This window comes from Vombatus ursinus, unplaced genomic scaffold (genome assembly GCF_900497805.2).
Source record: "Vombatus ursinus unplaced genomic scaffold, bare-nosed wombat genome assembly UNPS02003882.1, whole genome shotgun sequence".
Taxonomy (NCBI): Eukaryota; Metazoa; Chordata; class Mammalia; order Diprotodontia; family Vombatidae; genus Vombatus; species Vombatus ursinus.
In genome coordinates, this window is record NW_020943660.1 from 139,392 (window position 1) to 164,405 (window position 25,014).

A 25,014-nucleotide genomic window follows, 5' to 3' on the forward strand; every position below is an offset into this window, starting at 1 on the left:
CAGATAGTTTGGATAATTACTGTCTTATAGTATAGTTTAAGATCCAAAACTGCTGGACCTTCTTCCTTTACATTTTTTTTTCATTATTTCCTTTGAGATTCTTGACTTTTTGTTCTTCCACATAAATTTTGTTGTTATTTTTTCTGGCTCATTAAAATAATTTTTTGGTAGTTTGATTGGTATGGCACTGAAGAAGTAGATTAGTTTATGTAGAAGTGTCTTTTTAATTATATTGGCTCAGCCCAACTGTGAATAAGTAATATATTCCCAATTATTTAAATCTGACTTTATTTGTATAAAAATGTCTTATAATTATGTTCATATAGTTCCTGGGTTTGTCTTGGCAGGTGTACTCCCAAGTATTTTGTATTGTCTATGGTTATTTTAAATGAAATATCTATTATCTCTTCTTACAGGGCTTTGCTGGTGATATATAGAAATGCTGATGATTTATATCAGTTTATTTTATATCCTACTAATTTGCTAGAATTATGAATTATTTCAGTGAACTTTTTAGTTGAATTTCTAGGATTTTCCAAGTATACCATCATATGGTCTGCAAAAAGAGATAGTTTTATTACCTCATTGCCCATTTGGATTCCATCAATTTCTTTTTCTTCCCTTATTGCTATAGCTAGCATTTCTAGTACGATATTGAATAATTGTGGTGATAATGGGCATCCTTGCTTCACCCCTGATCTTATTGGAAGGGTTTTTAGCTTATCCCCATTATTGATTGGGATAGCTGATAGTTTTAGGTAGATACTTCTTATCATTTTAAGGAAAACTCCATTTATCTGTATGCTTTCAAGTGTTTTCAAGTGGCGGTCCTGGGCTCCTTTCCTTTTCTGATAGGATGACTAGACTAATAGATAAGGGAAATGCTGTAGATATAGGTTACCACCTAGATTTTAGCAAGGATAATGTATCAGATACTGTTCTTGTAGAGAAGACAATAATATGATCAGATAGATTCCGAATGAGCGGGATGCCCAACTCAAAGAAGAGTCATCAGTGATTCAATGTCAATGTGACAAGCAGTTTCCAATAGAGTATCTCAGAGTTCTATGCTTGGCCCTGGGCTATTTCATGTTTTTTATTAATAATTTGAATAAAGGCATAGATGGTATACTCATTGAATTTGCCAAGGACACAAGGCAGGGAGGGCAAGCTAACACTGTGAATGACAGCGTCAGGATCCAAAGGATCCTGACAGGCTAAAGCCTTGGGCTGAATCTAAGGAGATGAAATTCGATAGGGATCAATGTAAAGTCTTGCACTTGGGTACAGGAAATTTCAATATGAAATTAAACTCCAAGAGCCAAATATAGAGACTCTCCAGGCTGGCAGGAACTTTCACTATGCGATTTACGTGAGCCCGAACTATTGCTATCAGATGATCCACCCAGCCCTAACTTGTAAGTGCCTATGATTCTATTTGGGCTGACTACTGACTACTTCTTACTCCAGTCCTCCTCTTCCTCCCTCCTCCCCTACCCCCCTCGGTTATTTGGCCGAGGGAACACTAGCCTCCGGGCCCGAGTAAACACGAGACTCAGAGGCCCTGGAGGCTCTTGGGCACCCAACCAATGAGTTTAAAAGAGATTGACTGACTTTATAAACTATTTCAGCCTGGCTGTGTGACATCATTTAGGCTTTAATTCACATAAAATAAAAGGCCAAAGAAACAGGTGTTGACTTTTTTTTCCAAGTAGGGAAGGAGCATTGGGAAGTGAATGTTGTGTTCAAACAAAATCTGCCATTAAAGTATAAAACCCTGAAAATTAATTAATTAATTAATTAAATATAACCCCTCCCAAAAAACTAAAAAGATGCCAATTAACACATTGACTTCATGGAAAAGGTGGAGTTATTTATTGAGATATAGTATTTGTTCACAAGTTTTTGCCTTTCCCCCATACCATATCCAGAATTACTCTAGGCTATTGATAATGTTTCATTAACCATTTACTAGAGTATAATTCATAACAATCCCCAAAGTTTCCCTTTTCCATGATTAGGAGTTCCCAGATCTCTGCGGGGAGGTTGAGTGGCTAAATGTCTTCAATCTCCCTTCCCTCAGCTCTTATGGAGCCTTAACTGATCTCCCAGTTGCTAGTGCCCCCCCACCAGCCCCCTGACAAATTAGCTTGTATATATTTTGTATACACTTAACTAACATCTCCCAATTCCAATAGAATTTTAGCGTCCAGCACAGTGCCTGGTATATAATAGGTGCTTAAAAAAATGCTTGTTGATTCATTGATTGTCTTCCTTCCACCTCTTACATGATCGGATCATTCTGTTGGCTCTAGCTCTATGCTTTGAGCAGACTAGACATTTTTTTAAAAATTAGATTTCACTGATTTTTTTGTTTTTATATTTCCGAGATTTCCCCCTGTACACTTTCCTATCTCAGAGTAGATCTTTAATGTTTGTTGAATGAATGAATGAACCCAGGATGTCAGAGATGGAAGAGACCTTAGAAACTATGTCATATGACTTCCCAAGGTTGAGATCCCATTGCCCGGAAGTCAGAGAGTTGGGTCTTGTGAGTTGTGGCCGATTGACTCCAGAGCCTGAGGCTGGAATTGAAGGCTGCATTTTTTTTTCTTTCTTTCTTTCTTTTTTTTTGGCCAGCTCAATCTTTTCTCCCACCTTATTTATTTTTATTTTATGCCTTAATGTCTTTAGAATGGAAGTAACCCAAAGCTGGCCCCCAAGAACAGGAAAGGTCAAGACTTGGGCATTTTAGAAGAGGTTTTGGGGAAGGCAAAGTACTTCTCTATCCTACAATCTAACCTAAGAGGAACATGGTCTGGATTGACCAGAGATCATGGTAGCAAGCACCCATCTAGAGATTTTTATGAACTGTATGACGGTGGACAAATCACCTAACCTCTCTATTCTTTAACACTTTTTTTCTGTAACGTGAAGGGGGTTAGATTCGATAGCCTCTTAGGTCCTTTCCAGCTCTAGATTGAGGATCCTATGTGTAACCCTGGACAAGTCATTTCCTTTCTTTGGGCCCTAGTTTCCTCCTCTGTAAAAGGAGTTTGGACTAAATGGCTTTTGAGGTCTTTTTCAGCTCTAGAGGCAGCTTTTAGAGTCACAGGGGTTGAGGGACTGGACTCTAAGTCAGGAAGATCTGAATTCGAATCCTGCCTCAAACAATTGCTGGCTGTGTGACCTTGGACAAGTCCTTGAGGCTTACTCAGTTTCCTCCTTTGTAAAATGGAAATAGCACCTACCTCACAGGTTTGTTGTGAGAATCAACTGAAATAACATATACAAAGAGCTTTGTAAACTTTAAAACACTATATAAATACTAGCTATTATTATGATTATTATTCAATCTAGGATCCTAGGCGTGACCTACAGTAAGTCACTTCCCTTCCCCGGACCTCAGTATCCCCCTCTGGTCTCTGAGGTCCCTTTCAGCGCCAAAGCTATGAGCCTATAAGTGTGATCCTTCATTCAATTACACAATTTTTGTTGTGGTTGTTTTTGCTTTTTCATGAGGCAGTCGGGGTTAAGTGACTTGCCCAGGGTCACACAGCTAGTAAATGTCAAGTTTTTTAGACCTGATTTGAACTCAGGTCCTCCTGACTCCAGGGTCGGTGCTTTATCCACTGCGCTACCTAGCTGCTCCCTACAAGTATTTTTTAGGCAACCAGTATATGCCAGGCACTTACACATTGGCAACCCTTTGGAAACTTGTCTATAGCTATCATCCCCTCCCCCCCACCCCCAAGTTTTCTCTTCTGCCCATCCTCTTCTGGTATTATATCCAGTCCTCTTATCACACAACACTCCAAACCAAACCTGACGCTCTAGATAAAGTGACCAGAGAAGAGGAGAACAGTAAGGGAATAAGCATTTATACAGTACCTACAATGGGCCAGGCACTGTGCTATCAATGGAGTACTTTTTATGAATGTGATCTCATTTGATTCTCTCAACAACCCTGTTGGGGTAGGTGCTGTTATTATCCCCATTTTACAGATGAGGAAACTGAGGTTAAGTGACTTGCCTAGGATCACACAGCTAGTAAGTGTCTGAAGCAGAATTTGAACTAGGGTCTTCCTGACTCCAGGCCCAGTGCTCTATCCACTGTACCACCAGCTGCCTCAATGGGATTAATGGGAATGGAGAGGGATTCTCCCCTATAACCTAGCCCTTGCTTTTCACCTTACTGAGAGCTCACTCACTACCTCCAACTATATGGCAAGCTCTCACAGGTGAGAAGTGACCAGATTAGAGGGGGACATGAGTCATATGAGGGCTAACCCTTGAGCAGGGCCAGCCAGGCCTGAATCCCATGCTAAGGAGCCTTGGCTGTTGTCAGCAGGAAGGGATCTCCTATTCATTTGTTTCTTCTCTTTGGCTCTACGGTTCTGGAACCAAATCTTCACCTATGAAAGAATAAAAAAGGAAATTGTCATAATATTGATAATGGACAGCTCCGTATATTCATAATGGACAGCTCCATAACACTTTAACATTTGCAAGATGCCTTATGTCTCATTTGCTCCTAACAAAGGTACTGGCAAGTAGGTATTTCAAGGGCTGTCCTGCCCATTTTACAGCTAAAGACACAAAGAGGTGGAAAAACTTGCCCATAACCACACAGGAGTCAAGTAGGAAAGAAAGGATAATACTGCACCATCTACTATGTTGGCTGAAGCCTCAGGATGTCATAGGATTTAGAATTGAGAGAAACTTCAGAGCACATCTAGGCCAACCCCCTCATTTTACAGAGGGGGAAACTGAGACCAAGGAGGGGAATTTGTCCAAGATCATAAGAGTCTAGAATCTACTATTAAAGAGATGGTAAATGAATGGATATCTAGAAGAAGACACGGTGAAATGAAAGAGGAAGAACGAGTCATTCCAGATTAATCTCATTTCCTTTTTTGACAGGCTTCCTAGACCTATAGGGTAAGGGAGTAGTGGAGATAGGGTTTACCTTGATTTTAGCACATTATTTAACAGTCTCTCATGTAGGTAAGGTGGTAAGATACAGGTGAGATTATTCTATGCATTTAGGCAGATTCAGAACTACTGTGGTTGGATGGCTAGCCTAAATGTAAGCTTAGAAGGAGTTCTATATCGAAGTCCAGTGTTCTGGTCTCTAAAGTTCCTCACAGCTTGGAGGTCCAGAATTTTGGTGGTTTTTGAAATTGGCCTTCTTGGGCCCCTCCCAGCTCTAAGTTCTAAGACCCTTCCCAGCTCTGACATTCTATGTTCTAAAGCCCCTCCCAGCTCTGACACTGTATAAACTAAGATCTTTCCCAAATCTTACGTTCTCTGTTCTACATTCCCTCTGTAGAATATTGTGTGTTCTAAAGTCCCTTCTGCTTTGCCATTCTATGTTCTCAGGACCATCCCAACTCTCACATTCTGTTTTGAGGTTGTTCCATGCTGCAACGTTTTAATTTCTAATGACCCTTCAAGCTGTGACATTCTCTATTCTTGGTGATAGTGATGGTGGTGGTTTTCTGGAATTCTTTTGATTTCTGAGATCTTATGTTACAAAGTCCTTCCAAGCCGTACTTTTTTATGCTCTACGGCCTAAAGTCCTTTTCATCTTGGACTCCATGATGCTCCTGCTAGGGCCTATTAGTAGCTAACCTTGGAATCCAATCCCAAGCTCCTACTGGCCTCTGCCCTCATTTTCTCATCCTGGGGTGATAAAGGAAAGAACAAACATCTCCAGTTAAATAGAAGGCCAAGATCAGTTTTCAGTCTCCAGTTGGGCATACCCATGGATACCACTGTGCATTTTTGCTGTGCTGTGTGTGGGTAGGAACAGAGAAGAGGAAACTTGAGTAGTGTTTCTGGGGGGCCAGAGAGTTGGAATTAGAGGCCCCCTCAAGGCCTGAGTGGGGACATATCCAGCTGACCTAAAGGGAGGGATTGGAAGTTTAGAAAAGGCAGTGATGGGCAAGACTGCTTTTCTTGGCAAGAAACTCCTGTCACACCCCAAATCTTTGCCAAGTCATGAATGGCACCTTAGGCCTTGTCACTATGGGATAATGGGGAAAATTCTCAGAACTCTTCCTCTTTAAAAAAGAACCCCAGGAGGGTGGAATGAGAAGGGATTCATGCTCAGATAGGTAAAAATTACTTGGAAACAAAGATGACTGCACTGCTCTCCTTTTTTCCCTCTAGTGGTACCCCAGTCCCTTCTTCCTGATCTCTCCAAAATCAATCAATCAATCAATCAATCAAATAACAACCATTTATTAATCTCCTACAATGTATTCTACCGGGTTCTGCATAGGCTTTGGAGATATAAGTACAAAGAATGAAATAATTGGGGCAGCTAGGTGGAGCTACAGTGGATAGAGCACCTGCCCTGAAATCAGGAGGACCTGAGTTCAATTCTGACCTTAGACCAAACACTTGACACTTACTAGCTGTGTGACCCTGGGCAAGTCACTTAACCCCAACTGCTTAAAAAAATTTAAAAAAAAAAAAAGAACTTTGGAATTGATTGTGTGACATGGGAGACCCTGGCACAGGACCACCCAGCATGGCGTGCCCTTGTCAGAGAAAATACTGTGCTCTATGAGCAAAGCAGAATTGATGTAGCTCAAAAGAAACACGACATGAGTAAGTGTAGAGAATCCACCCCAAATGTTCACTTGGCCTATGTGTGCCCGACCTGTGGTAGAGCCTTCCGAGTTCATATTGGTCTGATCAGCCACAGTTGGACATCCTGTACCTTGACTCTAACATAGTGATGTCATTTTGGTCCTCTTCGAGAATGAAGGATAACTACCCACCAGGACTTCCTACCATTTGCAAATTTCATTGGTGACATACTTGGTTTTCTTTTTAAAAATAACTTTTTCCAGAGAATCACTGAGATAAAGGAAATCCATAAAGGTCATTTCAACCTCAAATATGGCAAGGGCTATATTTGAACCCAGATGAGAATCTATTCTTTTTTTCTCATCCCTTCAAGGAAGGAGGCTTTTTTTTTATCTATTCTATCAAAAATATAGAATCCTCCACCTAGAGCTGGAAGGGCCCTCTGGTGCCACCTTCATTTTACCAATAAAACCCATAGAGATGAACTAGCTGGTCCAAAGTTGAATAGGTAGCGAATGGCAGCACCAGAGTTTGAGCCCAGGATTTCTGACTCCAGAGACTACTATTAACCTCCCTGTCTCACCTCAGTCTTCTAAGTCCCTGGTAGCAACTCTTGGAAAAAAACAAAAACTCCTGGAAAACCCTGAAGGCTCAGTATACTCCACTTACCTGTCTCTCTGAAAGGTTCAAAGAGGATGCCAGTTCCAATCGTCTTGGTGAGGAGATATATCTAGCGAAGTAAAATTCCTTCTCCAGCTCCAGCCTCTGATGATCTGTATAAACTACCCGGTACTTCTCTTTCCTTGTTTTCCCTGTTCGGAAGAGAAGGTGCATCTGAATTCGAGCATGAAGGAACATTGCCACACATCTACACTAACCTCTACCTGAGCAGGTGGAAATACCCCATGGCTGCCAGTGATGCACTTAGAGCCCAAAAGACCTGATTTCAACTCCTGCCTCAGACAACCTGGGCAAGTTACTTAATCTCATCTGCCTCTGTTTTCTCATTTATAAAATGGTAATAATTATAGCATCTTCCTCCCAGGATTCTTGTGAGGACCAAGATCATATATGGTCGAGAGCTATACCAATGTTAGCTATTCCCAATCAGAAGACATCCAGTGATGGAAAAGTCACTCTTTCCCACTTTTGGCCAGTTCTAATGATAGAATCCAAAAATTTAGATCTCTAGGGATCATCTAGCCCAGAGCTGTCAAACATGAGGCCTCCTGGCTTCATTGTGGCGATAACACTTCCTAGGTGCTGCCTAAACCAAATTCAAATGTCATTGGGAAATATCTAACAAAATAAATTAAAAAATACAATAAACCATAGATAATGTTAATATATGGTTTTCTAAGTCAGTATGCACCCACAAGGATCCTATGCATGGCTTTAGTTTCTATTTGCGTTTGACACCACTGATCTAGTCCACTCCCACCTACTCCTGCCCCATTTTACAGATTAGAAAGCTGAGATCCAGAGAAGTGAAGCCACTTACCCAAAGGTCACATTGGTAATAAGAAGCAGAGCTGGGATTTCAACTGAGGTCCCCCCACTCCAAACCCCATGCTCTCTTGACTCTATTTTGAGCCCAAATGTAATTTCCACCCACTGTTTCTAGGCTTGCCCTCTGAGGAGGAACCAGAGGTTCCCAAATTTATTTGACCTACCTGCCTTTTCAAAAAAAATTACTCAGTGCCTCCCTGGAAATCTACTTTCTTTAAACCTTTAATGGTTTTTTTTTAAATTTGCATCATTTCAAAAAATATAATATATATATTTTTTAAAATGATGCATCTTAAATTTAATAACTTATTATAAATTTGTGGGGTTTTTCCTGCATTGAAATTTTGATTACGCAATATTGCATCATGTAAGCATATACTAGCATATTGTAAACAAGTCATTACACACACATATTCCTGCCAATGCATGCTGCACTTCCTGACAACACGAGACATGCTTCCTTGCCAACACTTGCTTGTTAAGACCTATTGGTGGACTTGACTACTGCTCAGTTATAACTTGTATTTTAATTGGAAAATAATGCAATCACTATGACTTTAAATCTGTTACACAACAGATGAAACATGTACAAATGGTTTTTCAAAATTTTCTTCTTTCTTTATGCTTCCACTGCCCCCTCATTTTTATTCAACACCCTCCAATTGCACCTGAGGCTACTACCATGCTCCCCCCGTCCCAGCATCATTCCAGTGTCCCCTGAGGAGGTGGTATTGCCCACTTTGGGAACCTCTGGGAAACAAATCAAGTCTTCTCTAAGTCGACAATGCTTCCTTCAGCTAGCTGATGTCCTTCCAAAAATATACCTAGATCTGAACACATTGTTCTGGAACATAGATGTGGCCTGAACAGGACTGAGGAGGTGGGACATTCTGGGTCAGGCAGGAGGAGATTATGGCAGGAGACATTCATTGCTAGAGTGTGTGTTTGTGTTACAAGAGGTCACTCCTACTAGAACAGGACCTCTAGGAGGGAGGGCAAGGATTATGTCTTATCTAAACCGTGCATCTCTCCTAGCACAAACACAGTGGGAGTTTAATGATAGTAATAATAATAACTAGCATTATAAATGCTCATTATATAATAGCTTTTATGGTTTGCAAAACACCTTACAAATATCATTTCATTTGATCCTCATAACTGTGGGAAGTGTTGTTCAGTCATTTCAGTTGTGTCTGACTCTGTGACCCCATTTGGGATTTTCTTGGCAAAGATATTGGAATGGTTTGCCATTTCCTCCTCCAGCTCTTTTTAAAGATGAGAAACTGAGGCAAATGGGGTTAAGTGATTTGCCCAGGGTCACACAGCTAGTAAGTGTCTGAGATTCAGGAAAATGAGTCTGCATCTATTGGATAACTGCAGACCTAGTACTCTAGCCACTGCAGCATCACCTCGCTGCCTACTCTGGACAGTAGATACCCATTTTACAGATGGAAAAACGGAATCTGAGAGAGGTTAAGTCACTGCCCAAGGCAGAACTAGAACTCAGATCCTGCTGACCTCAAGTCCAGTACTCTGTTCACTGCATCAGTTGGCTACAGATTTATTGAACTGAACTTTTGAATTGACAGTGTTTTCCCCAAAATTCAACTGGTGAGTTTCCTTGGCACTCACTGGGACTAGAGATATCCCACTTGTCCCCAAGCACTGAGCTAAGAGCCCTCTTTAGAATCACTTGCCCTTTTGGGGTGTTGGTTTCCTCATCTGTTAAATGGGGAGGTTCCACTCCATCTCACTTAATCCCATGAACCTTCGTAGTGGGGAGAGTGGTTGTAATCTGAGATTTGTTTGATGACAAAATGAACCTAATATTGTCTGATGCTCAGCCTGGTGTTCAAGTCCTCTGCCATCTGACCAATCTTACTTTCCACTGAAGAGAGGAAAAAGCAACACACTCAGTCAACTCGTATTAACCAAACCCCTGCTTACGTACCAAGCCCTGTGCTAAGTGCTAGGGATACACATACAGGCAAAAAAACAGTCCCTGCTCTCAAGAAGCTCACGGCATAATGGGAGGTGCAACATGCAAGCAATTATGTACAAACAAGATCAATTGGGAGTAATCTCAGAAGTAAAATGCCAAGATTCAGGAGGAAAGGCTTCTGGCAGAAGATGGAATCGTAGCTGGGACTTGAAGGAAGTCAGGGATTCCAGGAAGCATAGATGAAAAGGGAGAGCATTCCAGGCATGGGGTTTGGGATGCAGCCCATGAAGATGTTTGGAGCTGAGAGATAGAGTATCTTATGTGAAGGACAGCAAGGACATCAGTGTCTCTGGATCAAAGAGTATGGAGGGCGGTGGGGAGAGGTGTAAGAAGATTGGAAAGGTAGGAGGGACCCAGTTTAGGAAGGGCTTTCCAAGCCAAACTCAGGATTTTCCATTTGATCCTGAAGGCAATAGGGAGCCATTGGAGTTTATGGAATGGGGTGGGGCTGGGTGGCATGGTCAGATCTGCTCTTTAGGAAGATCAATTTGACAGCTGAGTGGGAGGATGGGCTGGATTGGAGAGATACTTGTGGCAGGCAGACCCACCAACAGGCTCTTGCAATAGTCCAATAGCTGTGAGGGTTTACACCAGGGTGATGACAATGTCGGAGGAGAGAAGGGTTGTATACAGGAGATGTTATGTTCCAGATGTGCAGGCTTTGGCAACAGAGGGAGTGAGGATTCAGGATGACACCTAGATAGTGAGCCTGGGCGACTGGGAGGATGGTGGTGTCCTGGGCATCAATAGGAAAGTGAAGAAGAGGGAAGGACTTGGGGGAGGGGGAGATGAGTTTAGTATTGGACATAATGAGTTTAAGATCCAGTCTAAGATGGCCAATAGGCAGTTGGAGATGTGAGTCTGCAGGTTAGGACTGAATTAGTCGAGCTGGGAATCATTATCATACAGATAATGTATAATTATCATACAGATAAACTGAATCTGTGGGAACTGATGAGTTCACCAAATAAAACAGCATAAAGGAAGAAGAGGGTCCAGGACAGAGCTTTAAGGGATACTCATGGTTTGTGGGTGTGACTTAGAAAGAAGACCCAGAAGGAACAGTCTGACAGATAGGGGAACCAATAGAGAGCCGTGTCCCCAAAACCTAGAGAGAAGAAAATATCAAAGGAGAAGATGGTGAGACACAGGGCAAAAGGTTGCAGAGACGTCAAGAAGAATGGGGGTTGAGAAAAGGCACTCACCAGTGCAACAGATCTGGGGATTAAGAGTCCATTAGTGACTTTGGAGGTGGCAGTTTCAGTACAAAGATCTAATAAGAGGATGAGAGGAATGGAAATGAAAGCACCAATTGTGGATGACCCTGAGGAGTTCAGCCACAAAAAGAAGGAGAGATAGAGGCCAAAAGTTAGTGGGGATGGAAGGATCAAGGGACGGTTTTTTGAGGATGGGAGAGACATGGGTGTGTTTGTAGGTGGTGGGGAATCAGTCAGTAGACAGAAAGAAATTGATTAGTGAGAGAGTGGGGATGATAGAGGGCATGATCTGTTGGAAAGGATGGAGTGGAATGGAAAGGAAAGGAGGTGAGAGGAACAGAGAAAGAGAAGAGAAAGAAGCACTTTTAGTGGAGATGTAGAGAGAGGCTACGTTCTCTTATCCCTCCCCCAACTCCTCCAATTGTTACCTCATCTCAGGTACTGATAATCCCTGGGTCAATTGTTTGTCTCAACGTAGATGAGCTCAGCCCAGCCCAGGTCAATTTCCTCTCTACCCCTAAGTAGATTCCAATTCAGACTAGTGAAATATGTCCAAACAAATCCTGCTGGAAACCCCAAGCCCTGGGTACTCCAGCTGCTCCTTTCAAAGCTTTTCTGTTTCAGCAATGTACAATGCTTGTTTAGCATCTGGTCACACAGGCTGCTTTCTGACTCCCTCCTGGTCAAAGTCTTGTGATGAGAGAAGCCTGTTGTTTCTGTTTTCCTTTATGTGTTCAGGATCATACACTGAATGTCTAAAGTGGCTCCCTGAAGAATTGACCAAAGTCACCTCTTTCTCTTCTTCACAGAGGTGGGGGGCCATGGGTGTGTAATAGTGCTTATGCTGACAGACTACAGGAATAGGTTCATTTTTGCTAAACTGCTTTTTTTTCCCCTTTCTTTTTCCCCCTCAAGGCTGTGTAGGGGTTGTGGGAGGGATATATGCAGAACTGAAGAAGACAGAAAAGTAAGATATTCGCTGGAGGCAGCCAGATGGTGTAGTGGCTGGAGCCCAGAGCCAGGAGTCTAGAAGGCCTGAGTTCAAATCCCATCTCAGAAATTTTCTAGCTGTGTGACCTTGGGCAAGTCACTGAACACCTGCCTCAGTTTCTTCAACTGTAAAAACGGGGATGACAATAATAGCACCTACTTCCCAGGGTTGCTGTGAGGATAGAATGAAATCATATTTGTAACATGCTTAGCATACTGCCAGTCACATAGTAGACACTTAAAAATGTCAACTATTACTATTACTATTACTACTACTACTACTACTCTGGACTCTGCACTGTGGTAGACATTCCAGGCAGGGCCAGCGCCTTTCCAGATCATCCTTTTCCATCTTTTTCCCCCTCTCCCTTAGAGAAGCCTATTTCTAGGTTAAAAATGCTATAGGAAAATGGCTAGCAGGGCTTTTTCCCAAGCAGATTCTCTGATGTCCTCAGGCCAGATTTTACCTACTGAAAAGTAAGGATTCCAAGCAGTATAAATGGGGCTGAACTAGGCAGTCTTGTTCATTAACCTAATCTAGATCTAACACCCATAGCCTCATAGAGCCAGAAGGGACCTCAGAGGCCAATGCCCTCATTTTACAGAGGAGGAAACTGAGGCCCAGGGAGGGGAAGGGACTTGCTCAAGGTCACATAGCTAGTATGAGGAACGATGCAAACATAGGTCTTCCTGACTCTTAAGAGATTTAGTACAATGCCTTCATTTTTCAGAGGGATAAACGGAAGCCTAAGGAAGGAAACTGACTTGTCCAAGGTCACACAGGTAGTGGTAGCAGAAGCAGGATTGGAACCCAGGTCCTTTGCCTTGAAATCTTATGTTCTCCCCATTCCACCAGATTCCCCAGGAATAAGGGGCTCACAACCATCTAGGGCTTAACACCTGAGGTCTTGCTCAGAGCCGGCACTCTCCCAATTTCCCCCATCCCCCCCTTCCCTTTCTCCCCATTCTTTGGCTTGCCAGGCACTAGACTAGAATGAGGGAGGAGAAAGAGCGCAGGCCTCAGTCTCAAGCAGCACTTCCAGAGCCCATAAAGCCCAGTGCTCCCCTCTCCGGCCCTCCCCTGCCCTCCCCTTCCCTCCAGCAGTTTCTTTTCGGGGACAATTAAGGCCAGACCAGGCTTCTTTATTTGCTGTGAAAATCATCACCCTTTGTGGAAGGCCAGCTTTCCCTTTGTGAGGGACCGCACATCAAAGGCGTCTGCACTGGAGGCAGGCGAGAGAAGTGTTCAAAGGGCTAGGTGCCCCCTGGGACAGAGAGGATCTCAGAACCTAAGACTCAGGAGAAGACTTTCTCTCCGGCAGCCTCCCACTAACAAGGCTGGACGATCCTCTGAGGCCCAGAGAGTTAGAGTCAGAAGGGAAACCCCAAAGCTCAGTTAGTTCAGTCTCCTCATTTTACGGGGAGGAAACTGAAGCCTAGGGAGGGGAAATGACCGCTACTCTAGGCAAGTCCTCCCCCCCACCCCCGGCCTCAGTTTCCTTCTCTGTAAAATGAGGGGGTTGGACTCAATGACTTCTGAGGTCTCTTGCAGCTCTAGAGCCAGGATCCTATGTGTGGCCTTGGGCAAGTCACTTCCTCCTCTGCGCCTCAGTTTATCCCTCTGTAAAAATAAAGGGGTGGACTAGCTGGTCCCTGAGTTCCCTTCCAACTCTAAGCCTAGGATTTTAAGGTCAATGGTCAACCTTTCCCATCACCCTTCGCTCAACACTTACTGAGCTGGGCCCATTTGCACAGACCAGGGAGTCAAACAGGTGAGGCAAGTCTTTCTGGGAAAGAAAGAAGTCACACATGACTTTTCTACCAGGATCAAAGTTGCTGGATGATTGCTTAACTCCTTACTTGACACTGCCTGTGAAGGCACAGCCTCCAGGAGGTGGTGAAAGCCGTTTGGCATACGGCAATCCAGTACAGGTGCAAACTGCCTGTTCCATCCCCAGCCTAGGGGGAGGGAGAGGCCAGGTATTCCAGAGCCTTTGGTTTCTCATCCCCTTTCGAACTCCCTATCTCCCACCCCTGTGCCTCCTCCCTTTCCCTCATGCTATTTGGGTTCCAATTCTGCCTGTACTGTATAGTACCTGTGTGACCTTAGGTCAGTCACTTCCCCCGCCTTGGACAAGAAAGTCCTCAAGGTCCCTCTGAGTCCTGCCATCTTGTGTTCCAAAGTCTCATCTAGCTCCAACATCCTGAGCTCAGACACCTTACAGAGCCCCTCTCTTCCTTGAAGACATAGCACAAACACCACCTTCTCGAAGACTTACCTGATAGCCTCCACTACTAGTACCCTCCCTCTCTCCCTCCCTCCCTCTCTAACCACCTTGCATTTTTTTCTGGATGTGTATGTATATGTCGGTATTCCCTTGTTGTCTTCCCTTTTAGAATGCAAGGACCTTCAGAATTAAGGTTGTTTCCCTGTACTCTTATCCCTGAGGTCTGGCACAGTTTGAGGTACACAGTAGGTGCTTAATGAATGGTTGTTGCTTGGCTGATTGTTTGAACTGGTGCTCTAGGGTTTTTATGTCCTCTTAATTCTATGGATTCTTTCACCTATGCCTAAACTCCCTGGATATTTTTCTGTGTACAATACTGTCAAGTACAGACAAAATCCAGAGGACCCTCCCTCACATCCCTTGGTACAGGGCAGAAGACAAGGCTTGATTCCCAGGTTCTCCCAGAAAACCAGTCTCCTGACTGTGCATGCTCAAGGCTATAGCAGCCTGAGGTTGTTTAGGCCACTTATCTCAGATGGTTAGAACCCTGAGCCTGGGAGAACAAAGTTGTGGGCTCAGTCCTACAATGAGTCAATTAGCTTTGTACTCTTGGTGTAGTAAGGACTTGGAGTCAGGAGACCTGGGGACCAGTCCCTGTTTAGAAACTTACTAGCTTCAGTTTCTTTAACTGTAAAACCAGAATAATAATATTGGCTCTACCCATTTGACAAGAAGAAAGTGTATATTTGATAAACATCAATGGCTATAGTCCCATGACTGGGTATTATTATTTCAGCTTTAGCACAAGAAAGTGCAAAGATCAGTCTTTCTAGGAATTCACAGCAAAGAAATCATTGCTCCCTTTACCCCATTTCTGCTCCTTACCTCCCTAGGACTTCTCTCTAGAGTATCCCGCTTCATATTATTTTTTAGGTAATTGAGGTTAAGTGACTTGCCCAGGGTCACACAGCTAGTAAGTGTCAAGTGTTTGGTCTGAGGCCGAATTTGAACTCAGGTCCTCCTGACTTCAGGGCCGGTGCTCTATCCACTGTGCCACCTAGCTGCCCCCGAGTCATCTTTAATAACCCCAGTGATGGCTGTCTGTTGAGTGAGCCCATCTACTGAGATAGCCAATGGCATACAGCTAGTCTGATACCTCCCTACACAGATCACACAGAAGGAAAGCAGCTTGGTATAGCAGAGAGAGCACCAAATTTGGAACTGGAAGACCTATGCCACGGTACTGGCCCCACCATTTCCTTGCTGTAGATTTTGTGTGATGACTTCCCTTCCTGGGGTCTCAATTTTCTCATCTTTAAAGAGAAAATAATGGGAACTCTTAAGGTTAGAAGTTTATTTGGAACAGGCCTGGAATTTTATTAGCATAGAGACCTCCCAGAGTGGAAACTGCCTCCACCAATGCAGAAGAGCAGCTATAACTTGGAGTCCTGGAGAGGTGCTTGGGGCACTGGGGCATGATTATGATTAGCTCTGACTTGTTCCTTAGCAAGATTAGTAAAGAAAACGCTCAGATCAATGATGGAGTAGAAAACACTAAGGAATTATTAGGCGGGTCTGCTTTGGGGTTTTCCCTGGCCCTAAAATTACTGAGCTTTCCTTCAGGTACACAGTACAGGAGTGTTGGTTAAGTTGCTAGAACTATCTATCAACCCACTGGCATGTCTCGTAGGGCAGTCGATGTGTGGTGATGTATCAGTAAGCTTCTTCCTCTAAAATCTCCTCATCGGGGGGGAAGAGACACCAGTCTTTCCATGCCTTAGATGGGCAAAACCTCTGGCAGGATCTAGTATGTTCAAAAGTCTCCCAGTGCAGACCCAGGGATGGACTGGGTGCTCGATGTCTGAGCACCAGCCAGTATCTGAGAGGTTCAATTATCCGGTTGGCTGCAAAGGGGTGGGGGTGGGGGATTGGGGTCCAAGTGCCTGCCCTTCTGCTTAGAGAAACTCTTGAACACCACTGGATCAACTGCAAAGGGGTTTTTAATCTGCGTAAGTGAAAGGGAGTACTTTCCCCCTTCCTTTCTCTTTCCCGTCACCCCATGCGAATACAAATCCTGCACATATTGGTATAGCTCAAAATCACAAAATACCCTAGTGAGACCACCACCTTCTTTTCTCATCATCAGGTTTTTCACCTGGCAATATGATGCCTTTCAGAGCTTTTAAGGGAGAGAAGTTTGGAGGTGTAAGAGGAGTCTTGTTGGAGACCCAAGAGTATTCTCTGCCAGTCATTAGCTGTGAGACCTCAGACAGCTCCATTCCTCTGACTGGTCTCTTTGTCCTCATCCTCTGGAAAGTGGATGTTTCATCCCCGAGGATCCTTCCAGCTCTGAACTTCTAGGAAGGTCCTCATTGTAGCTGATCTCAATGAGTCCTGCTGTGGTTTCCGAAAGGAAACAAGGCTGGCTGAAGCATTTTTTTGACATTCAGTGTTCTGTTCCAGAGAAGGTTTTTGGTTTGGTATTTTCTCTCTCTCTCTCTCTCTCTCTCTCTCTCTCTCTCTCTCTCTCTCTTTGGTGGGGAGGAGGGGCAGGAAAGCATTCTTTACTCTTTCTTCAAAAAAAGAAAGAAAATTAGAGGATTTGGATTCAGTGATATCCAATGTTCCATCTAGCTCTGCTGTTTCCCTGCTCAGGCTCTCTCTCCCTTCATGAATTTCAGTATCAGGACAATTTGACCTATGCCACTAGCTAACTGTGCTGCCCTCCTCCACCCCTCCCCACCAGGCGCATTTGATGCTGGGCCAAGAGAAGATAGAAACCTGATAGGGGTGGGGAGGGAGAGGGTGACAGACTTGGTCTCCTGCATTGGAGAAAAAGCCTGCTTAATATCCACAGATAGGGATTGTACCAACTTGCACAAGTATAGAAAAATATTGTGACTTTCTCCTGCCTCACCTGGACCCCTTGGCGTCTTACCTATGGAGGGCAAAAGATAAGTTCAGTATCTTGTACTATCTAGATTGGGGTCAGGGTGTGATTTGTGTGAAGGCCAACATTCCCTGATCTCTCTGGAGGCAGTTTGGTGTAGGGAAAAAAATCAGAAGACCTGGGTTCAAATCCCCGCTTTGCTACTTACTACCTGGGTGACCCTGGGCAAGTCACTTGGTTCTCTGAGCCTCAGTTTCTTCTCTGTAAAATGAGGGAGTTGCCCATTGGTTCTAATACTTCTTTACGACATGACTAATGTGAAAATACGTTTAATATGAATGTATATGTAGAGCCTATATTAGATTACATGCTGTCGGGGGAAAAATTGAAAATGCAAAACCTTATGGAAGTGAATGTTGAAAACTAAAAATAAATAAACCAATTAAAAAAAAAGAAAAGAGTCAGACTAAATGACCTCTGAGGTCCCTTCCAGATCCAAAGATATACTTCTTTCCCTTCCCCCACCCCTCAATAGGCCTCAGTTTTTTCTTCTATAAAATAAGGGGGTTGGAAGGGACCTTTCAGACTAGCTCAAGTCCTGTGAGCCTAGGTTAGTTGGGTAACAAGAAGGGGGGATGCTATTTAGACCTTACCTGTATATCCCATGGTTTTTTGCATCCAAGCATAGGTGGGGGGGCCATTTCTGCTGCAGGAGTGGGGCTCCACATCCTTGGGAGAGTACTCTCCAGGAGTGCTGGAAAGGGGCAGGCTGTTGGGGTCAGGGGAGCTGTAGGGGGTCTTGCTTGACGAAGACTTCCTCACATTATCTGAGGGGTCTTCACCAGAGGACATCCAGTCCATCTTTGGAGGGGTGTAGGGAGACCCCCAGCTCCCAAACCACTGCCTATGGCCATCCAAGTTGGTCACTTGATGGTATCCCATATAGTATGCATAGGCTGGGCCTGGCCCAAAGTTGGGGTTCTGCAGGTGGCCATAGGGGCCTCGACTGTCTCCACTGTGGCTGTTGTACTGAAAGGAGCCTGGATACATCTTCGAGTCCTCTTTGAGAAGATAACTCATGAACTTGGTTCTCAGAAGTCTGGTCAGGCCATTCCACTGGGCCTATTTAATCTCGTGTTCTCTCTTTTCCCCCTAGCTTCTTGATGCAGCTGGCCCTAAAAATAAAGCTTGATTACTGAGGCTTCTGTGCTCCCTCTAGTACCTTGGACCCTAGTTCTCTCTGAAGTCACAAGTAGCTCAGATAATGTATTTGTACTCAATCAAAGACTGACTGTCTACCTTGTTCAATTTTTAAGGATTCCCCTGCTTGGGTCAGGCTCAGGTATGAGCCTTATCATATCAGCTCCATCCCAACATGGACAAGGTGTATGTCCACACTTTGGCTCTGAGGGTAAATGGATGGGAGACTTCCTTCAGATTTCATGTGAAGGCACCCAAGATGGCATCTAAAAAGAAGGCTGGTTGGTTTAATTTGGGTTCCTGGTAGGCTGAGAGGGTGACCTGAACTGAAGGAAACGATTCGCTCCACCAAATTCTACTCCAGAAGCTCGAGTCAGGATGGGTATCTGATGGATATTTGAAATAAAGGACCTAGACCACCTCTTGTCTCTGACTATTGGGCCCCGTTTCTGGGCCTCCCTTTTCACCTCTGTAAAATAAGGGAGTTGGTAATAATAATAATAGAGTGTTTTTTTGTAGCACTTTTAAGATGGCAAAGCACTCTACAAATATTGTCTCATTTTATCCCCTCAATAACCCATGGAAATGGGTGGTATCCTTATGCCTACTTTACAGAGGAGGAAACTGAGGCAGATAGCCAGTAAATATCTGAAGCTGCATTTAAACTTGGGTCTCATTGACTCCACTCACTTAGCTGCCTCTTGGTACCAGGAGACGTCTAAGACCTCTTCAAGGTAGAGAGCCTATGCAGGGGTAAGGAACCTGCAGCCTCGAGGCCACATGTGGCCTTCTAGGTCCTTGAGTGAAGCCTTTTGACTGAGTCCAAGTTTGACAGAACAAGTCCTTTTCTTCAGGGGATTTGTTCTGTGAAATTTGGAATCAGTCAAAGGGCCGCCCTTGAGGACCTAGAGGGCCACACGTGGCCTCGAGCCTGAAGGTTCCCCACCCCTGGTTAGTCTCTTTTCCCAAACTAGGTGTTTCTTTCTAATCAACCCAGCAAACATTTACTGAGTCCCTACTGTGCACTGACAGGCTTCTGTGCCTCAAGCCAGGAATACAAAGATGACAAATAGCATTGGCTGAGCAGAGGGAATGGGGAGACAGTAGAAAATGGCACAGATGCAAAAAAAGAAAAAAAATACATCAACAGAACAAAAATCTACAGAAATAAAAGACAAAAAAAAACCAGAAGAGGATAAAGAGATAAAGCAGATAATTTGTTATTAATTTTTTAACTTATTTTTGTGAATTATTAAAATCTGCCTATAACCAAAGTTCAGAGTTTTACATGTAATCCTCTTTTTCTCTTCTCTCTGTGCTTAAATGTTTGAGTTTGGTGATGACTGTTAAAAAGAAAAATCTCAAGGCGGGGGCAGCTAGGTGGCACAGTGTATAGAGCACTGGCCCTGGAGTCAGAAGGACCTGAGTTCAAATGCGGCCTCAGACACATAACGCTTACTAGCTGTGTGACCCTGGGCAAGTCACTTAACCCCAATTGCCTCACCCCAAAAAAACCCTTGAAATCTAAATCTAAAAAGAAACACTGACATTAAAAAATAAAAACTATGCATCTCTGCCTTCTAAGGGCTTTGTCTATTGGGGCTGGGAGAGGGGGTGATGGAGATGAGGGGTGGGGTCAAGGATGTGTATAGAAACCAGAATGACCCAAGATAAGACACAAACCTAATTCTGCATGAAAAAATGCCCTGTAAACTTCATAGCCTTACATAAATCAGCTGATATTAAATGGTGAGGACAGCAAGGGAGAGATTTATGAAGAATTTCAAGAAAGAGATTTTCAGGGATGGCTTCAGGGAAGGCTTCCCGGAGGAGGCAGCAATTTGAGTGGAGGCATGAAGGAAAGAAATGATTTTTTGATTATTGGAGATGAAAGAGAAAGGAGTCTATTTCAGGCATGGAGGATCATGTGATCCTCCTCCACAGAGAGCAGAAAGGAAGTTATTCTTGTGGGCTTGGTGCCACCAGGGAGGCTGAGGCTGGTGAATCGCTTTGCTGCCTAGGGAGGGTTGGATGGGGTGTAGGATCCGCTGTGATTGACTAGTGCACTTCTAACCTCGCTGAGCTAGGGAGACCCAACCTCCAAAATAATAAAGTAATTAAAAATAACAAAAAATCAAAACAAGAGAGGAAATCATTCAGTGGGGAATTCTCATCCAGGGCTTGGGAAGTGAAGAGAGAGGCTGAAGGACTGGGGGAGACACAGCATTAGCCTGAGAATCAGAGGGCCTGTGTTCACATCCTGGTTTTAGACGAACACGAGCAAGTCAAAAATTTCCCAGAGTCTCGCCTTTACCCACCTGTAAAATGAGGAGGTCAGACTAGTTGCCCTTCAAGGTCCCCTTCTCCTGGTCTGACATTTTCCATTCAAACATCCCTTGCAGTTCAGACTTACTATGAGTCTATCAATGTATTTCCCCCAACACCCACCCATCCCAAATCAGCTGAGCCAGGAGGACGCCTACATCTCTCTAACCAAGTGCCTCTCAGTGGCCACTTTCTCCACTGCTGACCTGCTGCATTTGGACAGTGAACTCTCTCGTCTGCGGGTTCTGTGTTCTTCTAAGGCCTGGGTGGCTTTGCCCCTGTTTGCTCTTGCCAAGCATCGAGCCAAGCTTTGGCTCACAACTGGGCACCATTTGTCTCTCTTTGGTGCTCTATACCCTGTTGTGTGTGTGGGCTTAGGGAGTCGAGTTGGGGGGGGCAGGAGTCCCAAGGAAATAAGCCAACTTTCTCTATGGGGCTCCCTCCCTAAGTCACTGCTGCTTTGCCTCTGGGGCTACACAGACTGCTTGCTTAAGAGAGAACCATTTTTTGGCTAGGGACTTTGGGAACCGGCTCACAGCCAGATGCTGAGGGTGAGCCTCCAGGCCCAGCAACACCAGCTGAGTGAAGTACCTTGGAAGCTGATGGTGGGTTCTCTTGCCCTCTGGGCAGCAAGGGAGGCAGGGGAGGGAAGGATTTGGGAGGGAGGGGGTGCTGCTCTCCTAAGAGCTACTTCTAGTGGGGTGGAAAGGGAGGGGGGTGCTCACCTGCTCCCTGTTCCAGGATACTGCTGCCAGCTGCCCAAACTCCTGCCTGAATTCAGGGCCTCTGGGAATCAGAATGCTAGAGCTGAAAGAGACCTGAGAACACAGAATGTCAGAGCTGGAAGGGACCTTGGAACACTGAATGTCAGAGCTGGGAGGGTCCTTAGATTATAGAATGTTACGGCTGGGAGGGACTTTAGAACAGAGAATGCCAGAGCTGGGAGGGTCCTTAGATCATAAAATGTCAAAGCTAGAAAGAAGGGACCTTCGAATTCCAAATGCCAGAGCTAGAAGGGTCCTCAGACATAGAATGAATGCCAAAGATGGTACGGACCTTGGGACAAAGGCTGCCAGAGCTGGGAGGTTCCTCAGACCATAGAATGTCGGTGCCCAGAAAGACCTTAGAACACCGAATGCTGGAGCTACAAGGGTCCTCGGCTTATAAATGGGCAGAGTTGGGAGGGTCCTCTTGAACAGTGGTTGTCAGAGCTGGGACGAAACTTGCCCCAGCTCACATACAGCTTGCGATAGAAATCTTTCTGATTAGGTAGCAGCTTATCTTTGTAGAGTGAGTGAGCAGCCCCACTGGGAGTGGAACACAGACCAAATATATTCATATGATTCCCTATGATCTATGATCTAGTCTTCTGATCTAATTAATACCACCCTCCTTCCCTCCCCCCCTTCCCAGTATCTAGCCTGTGGCAGAAGATGGGGTGTGTGTGTGTTCGAGTATATGTGGTGCAAACGCAGTCCACCTGACCTTGGGGTGAGGCCCTCCCTGAGATTTTTAAGCAACAAATGAATCGAGCAAAAAATGTATTTTTGCCTCATTGGGTAGCCTTTCTGAACTCGGGGTCCAGGAGAGCTAAGCCCCCGTCACTGGAAAATTGACTGCTGCTAGCTAATCTGGCTCTCGTAGTCCTTGGAACTGAGTAAGAATAAAATTCCCTCATAACTTCCATCCTCACAGCCACCCTGTGAGGAGAGGCAGTACCCCCAACATTTATCCCCATTTTACGGACAAAACAATGGAGCTTGCCGGCCCAAGTTCACACAACCATTGGGAGGATATACTCTAGCTGGTGTCGGAGTGGGAGGCAAGGGAAAGGAGGGAGTGAGACACATTCTAGATGTTTAGACTTGCAGTTTCTGCTGCCCTCGGATCACGATTCCCGTTCCCCATTCCTCCCCAAACATACCTTTTCTTTTAGCTCTCTTAGCTAATTTTCTTCTACCCCTGGAGCTGTTCCATTCACAGAAGGGTCGCAGTAGTTAGAGCCTGAAGGGAGCTTAGAGCACAGATAAATAAAGCCCAGCTCCAGCTCACAATCAGAGGAATTTACAAGTTCAACTGGTGGCCTAGGTGTGGGGAAATTCACTGGTACAGATATTTTAAAAAAAAAAAGTCATATAATTATCTTAGTGGCACAGTGGATAGAGTCAAGAAGACCTATGTTAAATCTTGCCTCGGACACACAGCACATAGTAGGTGCTTAATAAAATGCTTGTTTCCTTACCCCTCTTTTTTTTTTTTTTAAGTATTGCTTTCATTTCTAAGACTATCTCACCCCTCCCCTCCCCCACAGCCATCCCTGGTAACGATGTCCAAAAAAAGTAGTTCAACTTGCCACCAGAGTCTGACCTATAATATTACAGAGCCATAGTCTCCAACCTCAGTAAAGAAGGGAGGAGGGAGGTCTCAACCCTTCTCTAGGGCCAAGCTCGGTTTCTTTCTAACTGCATGACGTTTAGTTCCGTTTACATTGTTTTCACTATTATGTATACTATCTTCCTGGTTTTGCTGACTTCACTGCATCAGTTACAGAATTCTGGTATCTCTGGTGGGTAGTGTTGGTGGTCATCGATAACCCTTCCATCACACTGCCCGAGTCTGAGTGACAAAGTCCACCCTGGGTTTTGGCACACTCACCAAAAGGGTTGAATCCATTCATGGAGGTAGAAAAGAAATAGGATGCTTGGCTGGGACACGAAGCAGGACTGTCCTACCAAGTTTGAGGAGGGTGGAGTCTTGCCCCAGTTGGAGTGAGAGGTTCACATAGAGGTAGTTGGCCCCCACTTCATCAACTGTTCCTTTTATAGCCTCATTAGCGTCAGAAGCAAGTGGCCAGGAAGGAAGCATCAGCTGGTCCAAATCACTTGTTGTCTCGGGGACTTGTCAATCTCCCAGGGGAACTCCAATCCTGAGTTGCTGGCCCTCATGCCAACTCCTTATCAGGCCTATGTCATGATCCCTAGGCCAAGAGGAGGGGTAGGCTTCTCTGCTTTGCTCTGGATTGCCAGGAGGACAGAGACACAAATCATGAGGTATTCCAAAATGACAGCATACATGCACACACATACATATATACACATATATGTATCTATATATATAAGATATATACATACACGTGTGTGCATATATCTATACATATATATCTATACATATGTAGATATTGATGACATAGATACAGATAGAGATGATATAAATATGAAGAGGGAGACACGAACAAAGGAAGAGACACAGAGAACAAGCTAGAAAGCTAACTGCGGAACAGTATGTACAGAAGCAAGAACAGATATGTAAAACAAGGATTTATACGGAGGCAGGAGGCAGGAGGCAGGAGGGAGAACAAACCTGCCATCCGTCAACATTTCACTCAGACTTGAGGCTCACCTCCTGGCCAGGTGCCACAAAGTCTATCTGTGGCCCCAATACGGGCATTAACTCTTAGCTTTCCACGTCTTCAGACGTGGAAGATCTACTGCCCAGCACTGGGCTTTAAAAAGGCACGAATACTCACCCATCCATTTACACACATATACACAAATACATGCACACACATACACAAACACACACAGTACACACACAGTACACATACATACACAGGCACACAAACACATGCACACAAACACATTCATAGTACACATATATACATACACACAAACACATATACACACATACACATACACAAGCATACACACAAACACATATAGACACAAATATACACACATGCATACACATACACACATGCATACACATACACACCTATACACATAAACACAAACACATATACACACATACACACAAGCACACATATACAGACACATACACACAGAGACACAAACACGCACATACACACATGCATACACATGCACATACATGCACAAACAAATGCATAATACACATATATACAAATGCACATATATACACACAAACACATGCACATACATAAATACATACATATGCATACACACATACATATTCACACATACACACATATACACAAACACACACACAGAGACATACACACACAAACACATGCACACA

General features: G+C 44.3%; 1 protein-coding gene across 1 annotated transcript; it reads right to left on the bottom strand.

Annotated features, from left to right (window-relative positions):
• Positions 1 to 4,274: 4,274 nt before the first annotated feature.
• On the bottom strand, positions 4,275 to 18,516 carry LOC114053016 (homeobox protein CDX-4-like). The gene is made up of 3 exons (XM_027875837.1): positions 18,090 to 18,516; positions 7,270 to 7,412; positions 4,275 to 4,415 (listed from the first exon to the last, which is right to left on the bottom strand). Exons 1-3 carry the CDS (start codon positions 18,514 to 18,516, stop codon positions 4,275 to 4,277), a joined length of 711 nt encoding a protein of 236 aa, XP_027731638.1.
• Between the last annotated feature and the right edge of the window lie 6,498 nt (positions 18,517 to 25,014).